The sequence below is a fragment of the Alligator sinensis genome, unplaced genomic scaffold, assembly GCF_000455745.1.
Source record: "Alligator sinensis unplaced genomic scaffold, ASM45574v1 scaffold260_1, whole genome shotgun sequence".
NCBI classification, from domain to species: domain Eukaryota; kingdom Metazoa; phylum Chordata; order Crocodylia; family Alligatoridae; genus Alligator; species Alligator sinensis.
Window position 1 is genome coordinate 532,880 of NW_005842431.1, and position 8,688 is coordinate 541,567.

The following is an 8,688-nucleotide window of genomic DNA, read 5'->3' on the forward strand; positions in this document are numbered from 1 at the left end:
GGGGGCGGGGGGGGAGTGCCACCACCCACCACGCTGCACCGCTGCCATCTCCTAGGAGTGGGGGAGGGAAGCTTGCATACGGCATCCACCACCACCACCGTGTGCTGCCACCACTCTGCATCCAGCCCTGTGCCACCTCACACCCCACTCCACATCCGGCCCTACGCCCCTCCCCACTCCTGCCCCACGTTTTCCACTCCCAGCGTGGGGTGGTGGGTGCCTGCCTCCATCCACCACCCCATGCTGCCACAACTCCATGTCCAGCCACGTGTCGATCCCCCAACCCTGCTCTGTGTCCAGCCCCATGCTACCCCACCCCCACCCTTGGCTTCAAGTCCACCTGGCCTGCTCTGCCTGGCCCACTCGGCTGGAGCCATGCCCAGCCCCATCCATCATTCTTGACCATCATTCTAGACGCAGCGCTGGCTGGAGCCACACCCCACTGGGAGCCATGCCTCCCAAGAGCATTATGGACAGACAGACAGACAGACAGACACAACACCAGACAGACTAAGTCCTTTATATATATAGAACTTTTATGATTTATCTTGTTTAGGTAATAAAGCTTTTTGCTATTTTTTTAAACCTTACTGATTGCTTTTGCTATGTATATCTTGGAGCAGTTGGCAATACAAGCTGGTCAATCCTATGGGGGTGAGGACCTATGTCATATAACAGAAGATGAAAATGGGTGTGATGCTTTAAGCTGACAGAATCTCCTCTGCTACTGCTGGCGACGGCTGAATGAGACAGGTGGAACTAAGGTGTACTTGACTAAGAAGCTGGTCTTTTGGAAAGACTTAGTTTGTTCTAAGTGGCCAAGCAGAAAATGGTAGAAAAATGTTTGGGGCTGAAGGACTCCTTTGTAGATGGAATGCACCCCAGCTGCATCACACCCTATATCAGCGGTTCCCCAACTGTGAGTGGCAACCCCAAATAGGGTTGCAACATCAGTAGATGGGGTCATGATAAACATACCCCCTGAGATTTCTGCACCCACAATGGGTAGTGGGGCTGCAGGCAGGCTGAACCATCTCTGGGCAGGAAACACCTCTGCAGCCAAGCAGGTGGGTCCCATCGTGGGAGGGAGTGCCACACCACCATGGTCATCAAGATGAGGCATGGCAGCAGCGGTGGTGCAGAGTTGTACCCATGCTGCTGCGAGGTGAGCAGGGGGCACCTCAGCTTGGCAGCTATGGCAGTACAGTGTTTGTTCCCTCCTCCCTCCTTCCCAGCCAGGTCTTGCCTACTGGCCCGCGGAGCCCCTGGGGAAGGGCAGCAGGGCAGGGAGCCCCAAACATGTAGCAAGCAGCCCACATCCTCCCCCCCACCTTGGGCTCTGCTCTGGCATGGCAGGAGGGAAGCCAGGCTCTGCACTCCACTCTGGCCACAGCAGCCAATGCCTCCCGAGGGTGGCAGCTGGGCCTCAGGCACTTCTGGAGGGGCAGGGGGCTGTAGTTCCTGGCCCTGGGGCACCTAGGGGGTGTGGGAGGCTGTGGGTGGGGAGTGAGGGGCACTGGCAGGGCCAGGGGGCTGTGGGTGGGGAATGAGGAGCTCCTGGGGTTGTGGGAGGCTGCAGTCTGGGAGTGAGGGGTCATGCTGAGGAAATGGGGTCATAAATGGGGTTATACTGAGGAAAAGTTTGGGAAGCACTGCCACATATAACATCTCCATCCCAAGACTCATGCCTTCCACTACTACCTCTAATTCCCACACTGTGACCTCATCCCCTCCACCTCTCACTCCTGCTGTAGCACCCAACACTATTTATTTTTTCCCTTCACTTCAACCCTAGGCTCTTCTCCCTGTATTACCCTGCCCACCCCAACAAACATTTGTTTTCATGGTTGAATGTCTTTCTATAAATTGTGACTGCACCTGAAGAATGTCTTATCTTAATCCTCATCTTGATATCCTTGATGAGGACTGAAACCCACATGACTTTGGCTTTCACTCCAGTGGCTCCCTGACCTGGCAATACTTACTTAGGATGATTGTCTCAGTCAAACCTTACAGGCATCCATTCCCATGAAGAGAAAGAGTATTTGGGGATAAGTTTTTATAGCAGGTCTAGATAGAAACCTGTCACCTGCTAGTTGCTAGAAGAGTTAAAATCCTTCAGCATGTTGCAGGTCAGAGTCTAAAAGAGCTGGGGTTGCAAGCAACCTGAAGAGCAACAGTAACTCCCAGCAGTGGCAACCCTTAATGATAGTGAAGAGCAGCAGTTACCAATAGTGGTGGCTCCAATGGAGGAAGAGAACAGCAACAAACTCTAGTTTGGGAGTCCCTACCCAGCACTTGCTGCTTTAGCTGGCATTGGTGGTAGAGTCCCCAGAGCATAGCACCAACAGTGACGAGCAGCAGTTCTTACCCAACACATACCACTTTGTCTGGTAAAGGTGGTAAAGCCTTCAGATAGCAGCCCTGGGTGAGTCTCACTTCCCAGCAGACTGGGCTAAATGGGAGCTCCTATGGGTTTGTTTGGTGGTGACCGTGGTAGACTGGTGACTGTTTGTGGTTTTAGCTTAGTTTGTGGTTTTGTGGTTTTAGACACATAGATTAAGCTTTTTATTGGGGTTTGCTCCCTTTTCCTCTTTATTAAACCCTGTTTATAGCTTATTATTGCTCGCTAATGGAGTTGTTTGTTCACTTTAGAACATCCAGGTATCATTTATTTTTCCAGGTTTCTGGGTGGGGACTTGAGTCAAAATAGAAAGTTCATGTAAAACCCCTGAATTTGAATCTTGACTTCATTTCTGATGTTCAGTGCCTTCCAAAGGATGCTAGACATAACAATTTCTTAGTGATATCTTTTATTGGACCAGCTGCAAATCTGGGATAGGCTTAGACACACTTTTGAATGCAAGACATTCTTCAGGTGCAGTCACAATTTATAAAAAGACATTCAACCATGAAAACAAATGTTTGCTGGTGTGGGCAGGGTAATAGGGGGAGAAGAGCCTAGGGCTGAAGTGAAGGGAAAAAATAAATAGTGTTGGGTGCTACAGCAGGAGTGAGAGGTGGAGGGGATGAGGTCACAGTGTGGGAATTAGAAGTAGTAGAGGAAGGCATGAGTCTTGGGATGGAGATGTTATATGTGGCAGTGCTTCCCAAACTTTTCCTCAGTGTAACCCCATTTATAACCCCATTTTCTCAGCATGACCCCTCGCTCCCAGACTGCAGCCCCCCACAACCCCAGGAGCTCCTCATTCCTCACCCACAGCCCCCTGTCCCTGCCATTGCTCCTCACTCCCCACCCACAGCCTCCTGCCCCCTAGGTGCTCCAGGGCCAAGGCCCACAACCCCCTGCCCCTCCAGAAATGCCTGAGCCCCAGCTGCCACCCTTAGGAGGTGGTGGCTGCTGCGGCCAGAGTGCAGCGCAGAGCCTGGCTTCCTCCCTGCCATGCCCCCTTCCCCATTAACAGTGCTGCCAGAGCATAGTCAAAGTTGGGGGAGGATGTGAGCTGCCTGCTACAGGCTTGGGGTTCCCCACCCTGCTGCCCTTCCCCTGGGGCTCGGGGAGCCAGTGAGCAAGACCTGGCACAGGAAGGAGGGAGCACTGCGCCGCCATGGCTGCCAAGGTGAGGTGCCCCCTGCCCATTATGCAGCAGCGTGGGCACAACTCTTCACCACCGCTGTTGTCGTGCCTCACCTTGGTGACCATGGTGGTGTGGCACCCCTCCCACTTTGGGACCCACCTGCTGGGCTACAGAGGTGGCTCCTGCCAAGAGCTGGTCCAGCCTGGCTATAGCCCTACACCCTACTGTGGATGCAGAAATCTCAGGGGGTATGTTTATCATGACCCCATCTGCTGATGTTGCGACCCTATTTGGGGTTGCCACTCACAGTTGGGGAACTGCTGATATAGGGTGTGATACAGCTGGGATGCTACACCTACAAAGGAGTCCTTTAGCCCCAAACTTTTTCTCACCATTTTCTCCTTGGCCACTGAGAACAGAGTTTTGACAAAAGCCCAACTTTTTAGTCAAGTTCACCTCAGCTCCCCCTGTCTCATTCAGTCCTTGACAGCTGTAGCAGAGGAAATTCTGTCAGCTTAAAGAACCGTTTGGTCAGGGTGCAACTGATCCAGGCCAGGAGGTCTAAGACAGAAGCAGGAGCAAGGAGGAAGAGAGGAGGGTCCAAGCCAGAAGTTCAGAACATGGAGTCACAAGTCATAGGGTCAGAGCACTGGCGACATGTAGGGGGTGCACTAGGGTGCATGTGCACCCCCTGAGAGTGCTGGTGCACCCCCTGTCAGGCCATGCTCCTTGCTTAGGCGATGGGCGGGGGGGCAGCCAGGAGAGCTGGTGCCCCCCCTGCAAGCACCGGCACAAACGAAGCGGTGGATAAAGCAGCTGCGGCACTCCTGGAAGTGGCTGTGGCCGCTTCTGGGAGCACCATGGCCACTTTCAGGTGAGTGCTATTGGCCACAAGGGAACCCCCTTCCTCCCGGTCGGTGAGACTGGCTGCAGGCCGCGCCCCCCCCCCCCAGTCACTGACTGGTCCCTGGGGGGGCATGTGCCCCACCTGACTCAGATGGCACCAGTTGCCCATGGTTCAGAGCACAGAATCAGATTTAGGAGTTCCAAGCAGGCCAGAGGCACAGCAAGGCTGTCTGCTCCCCTAGAGAACCTATTGCTATCTGGTCTGAGCTCATGTAGACCAGTGTGCCTGGAACCCACTTCCTGAGGGATGACTCAGCCTAATTGCCTGATCTGTTCCAGCTGGGGCTTGCGACTGGATCTGCCCCACCAGAGCTTAGGCTCATTACATCACCCCTCTATATAAGATGCTTTCTGGGTGCCTTGGGGCCAACCAGGACTTTTAATATGTTAACGGAAATCACGGGCCCAGGCAGCCAAGGAAAACTACAAGCTCATTTTCATAACAGAGGCCAGTAATGACATGTTACTAATTCCTTGGGATAAATAATAAAGAAAATGGGGACAGGAGTGGAAGTCAGGCTAATAACTAATGAGCCAAGGGGGTACACTGAGCAGAGCACACCAGACAGAGCCCACTGGCCCTCCAACAAGTCCAAGCAGCCAATCGATACTGCCCAGTTATACTCTTCCCAGAGATGAGATTGAATGAGGGAAATGAAAGCAGCTCCACAATCCCTGGGGATCCTCCCAGCCAGAGCCTCTTTCCTAGGAAAATATACAGCCAGTTTAGCCAGGGCCAGGAGGAGTTTGACCTGGAGGTCCCAAGGCTTGGTGAGGCTATGGACAGGGAGTACATAAATAGGTGAGTGGAGAAGTGCAGCCAGAACCTCAGCAAGAGGCTCTGGAGGAGGCAATGCAGGGGCTGCAGGGCCAGGCAGGACTTTTAACAGGTCAAGGAAAAACATGGACCCAAGCCCACCAAGGACTTGGGGAATGTCTGTTCACCAGAGCACCCCAAGGGATGACAAGGTCAAACAGTCACAAACTCCTCCATGACTGTTTCAGGCTGGACATAAGCAAGAACTTCTTTACTGTCTGAGCCCCCAAGGTCTGGAATAGACTGCTGCCGGAGGTGGTTCAAGCACCTACTTTGAACGTCTTCAAGAGACATTTGGATGTTTATCTTGCTGGGATCCTATGACCCCTGCTGACTTCCTGCCCCTGGGGCAGGGGGCTGGACTCGAAGATCTTCCGAGGTCCCTTGCAGCCCTAATGTCTATGAAATCTGTGAAATCTAAGGAAACTATAAGTCCCCTTTAGTACTGGGGGGGCCACTAATGACATGTTACAGATTACTTGGGACAAATAATCATGAAAATGGGGACAAGAGTGGAGGTCAAAGGTTAATAACCAGTGTGCCAAAGTTGGACACCAAGCAGAGCATGCTGGACAGTGCTCACTGGCCCTGAAACAAGTCCAAGGAGCCAGTGGACACTGCCCAGTGATACTCTGCCTGGAGACGGGATTTCACACGTAAAAGAAAAGTAGCCCCACAGTCCCCAGGGACCCTTCCAGCCAGAGCCTCCTTCCTGGTAAGATATACAGCCAGCTTGACCAGGGCCAGGAGGAGGTTGACCAGGAGGACCCAGGACTTGGTGGGGCCGTGGATGAGGAATGCATAAATAAACTGGTGAGGGGAATAGAGCAGCCAAAACCTCAACAAGAGGTTCTGGAGGAGGTGGTGCAGGGGCTGCAGGGCCAGGCAGGATATTGGGCTAGATGAACCATTTGTGTGATCCAGGATGGCACTTAACTTATCTTCTCAGGTTCTTATGAGATAGGAAAGAAATTGGAAGCTGCCTGATGAGCTGCCCTTTCGGCAATGGTGTAATAAAACTAGAATTAGAGAAGAGAACAAGATTAGCCATGTTAAATATTAACCTGCCCAAATTCTTATCTTGTCAAGAGTCTCAAAGCTTTGCCTCGTCTGCAGGCCTCCATAAAACCCCACATTAACCCATTGAATCCTCCACCCTGGGCTTTATAGCTGCCTCCCCACATTGCTCTTTACCTCCTTTTCTGCCTGCCAAGCCTGTGCCTTCTGTAGAAAATGAAAAGGAACAAAGTGAGCTCCTCCAGTTCCTGGTGCCTCCCAGAGCTGTAAAGGAAGCCCCTTCTATAAACTCCTAACAGTTTGGGACCTGAAGTGATTTCCAGTCATGGACTAGAGCCAAGGTTCCTCTGTGTAGGATCAGAGACCTGATTTCCAGAGCCAAAAGCTTGTGTAATCCTAGGGGGAAGGAACTTGGATGTTATAAATAGAGTAACTCCCAATGAGGAAGGTCATTGTTAACTGGGGTGGAGGTAGAAGTAGGCAAGACAGCATGGCTGGATTTCATGCTTGCAACGTTCTGGTGACTGGGGCCAATCGTGGACTTGGCTTGGAGCTTGTCAAGCAGTTTCTGGAAAAATCAAACCCACCTGAAAGAGTCTTTGCAGCCTGTCGGAACCCAGAGGGAGCACAGGTGAGATTGGACCCTGCTAAGATTAAGTTTGCTGAGCCAGTGGGAGGATTTTTGTGAGATATGAGCAAACCTCCAGGGGCCAGAGGATGGTAGATTATGAGACTGAATAGCTCACTGATACCTGCACTGCTGCCATCTCTCTTTCTCTCAAAAGGAAGAGAGAGACATAGGTAGCCATATTACTGTGAAGTCCAGTAGAAGACAGATTTGCACCTTATAGATTTGCACCTTATAGACTAACCAAAGTAGGTGTGAGTGTGTGCATATATAACATGTGTGTGTCTGTATATATAGCATAAACTTTCTTGAGCTGAAGCTCACAGCATCTGATTAAGTGAATTTGAGCTCTTAAGTTCACATCTCTGACTCAGATGTATGGGGTGACAATGAGACTTTTCCTGTAGGACCCAGAAAAGGCAGGGCACCATGTAGGGAGATTTTGTAGAGCCAAAGTAATATTGACAGTGGCGTCAGTGCCATAGCAATGACATTTGGCTCCCAGGGCAAAGCCCACAGCGGCAGCATGCCCTTGCCCCTCGCACAGATCTGGGGGGCACATGTGCTCCCATGTTTGCCCGCGAGTGCATGCAGTGGCAGGAGATGCCCTTCCCATAGGCAGAGGGAGAAAAAAATGATTTGGGGAGACTGAGTGTGATTGTGCAAGCATGCATCCCCACCCCGCAGCAGGTAAGTCTGTGGGGGAACAAGCATGGGGGGCCAGATCGAGGTGCCCACATTGAGGGATGGAGTGGGGCAGAGGTAAGGCAGGGGCTGGGGTGAATGGGGCCCTGGCCGGGCTTGATGGTGGGATTACTGGAACCTGGGCGGGTCGTCCAGGGGCACAGGGGGGCTCCCGCCTCTGTGTGCACCCCGGCAGAGGCCCAGGAGGCACATGCCCCACCGATTTGTGCACAGGGTGGAGGTAGCTGCTGCTGCGTGCTGGGCTCTGTACACTGCTACCGCTGCCTTAAGAGCCGGACACACCATGTATGTCCTGCTGCTCTCCCACCCCTGCCCCCCAAGCCCCTTCCCCTTCACAGAGTAGACCGGTACCTGCCTGCTGTGTTGCACAGCCAGGATGTGATCCACATGGTGGGCTGCAATCCTGGCTGCATGCGTGCCCCTCCCCACCCTTGCTGCAGCCTCCCAGAGCCCACAGCTGGACTGCCTTGTGGCCCTACCCACTGACCCACATTTGAGGGGGCTGAGCCCTATTAGCCCTGGCCTTCCACCCCCTATGGCCCTTCCCCCATCTCCTTGTCCCCCCCAAACAAGCTGCTTACAGCTCTGTTCCACACCCTGCCCCAGCTGGGCAGCACCTATTGGCACCCTTTTGCTTTGGCACCTGGGGCAGTCACCCTGCTCACTTCCCCGCTCCCTCTCCTCTTGCTATGGCACTGAGTGGCTTTGCCCCAGGTAGAAGCTGAGGAGCTGGACTCTTCCCAGAATACCCTGACCACTCTCCCCTCTCTCTCTCATCTTTCTGCACTGGGCCATGGATTAATTTCTGTTGTCCTCTTTCAGGAATTGAAGTATTTGGCCTCCAAGCATCCAAACCTGGTGATCATCCTACTAGGTAGGTCTCCCTACCCCAGGCCTGGAGAGCCAGGGTTCCCTTGCTTGGAGTCACCTTCTTTCCTGTCTCCATCTCCCCCTCTCAGCCCCTGATCCTGCCTTGGTAGGAGCTGCAGCCATGGCAGTCTGTTAGCCCAGCTCTGGGATGCAGCTAACAGGGACTTCTAAACTCAGCCCATCTCCTGGTTGGGGGCTATGGTAAG

At 53.0% G+C, this 8,688-nt stretch overlaps 1 protein-coding gene across 2 annotated transcripts in view; it reads left to right on the plus strand.

Moving 5' to 3' along the window:
- LOC102388704 (C-factor-like) overlaps window positions 1–8,688 on the plus strand; it is a 49,595-nt gene that overhangs the window by 37,065 nt on the left and 3,842 nt on the right. The window contains exons 1-2 of one of the 2 annotated variants that reach the window (XM_006030237.3): window positions 6,720–6,910; window positions 8,435–8,486. In XM_006030237.3, the coding sequence (XP_006030299.1) occupies window positions 6,770–6,910; window positions 8,435–8,486 (193 nt within the window). In that variant the 5' untranslated portion in view covers window positions 6,720–6,769. Of the gene's footprint in view, window positions 1–6,719; window positions 6,911–8,434; window positions 8,487–8,688 lie in introns of those variants that run through there. The other variant, XM_025211798.1, reaches the window with a different exon arrangement.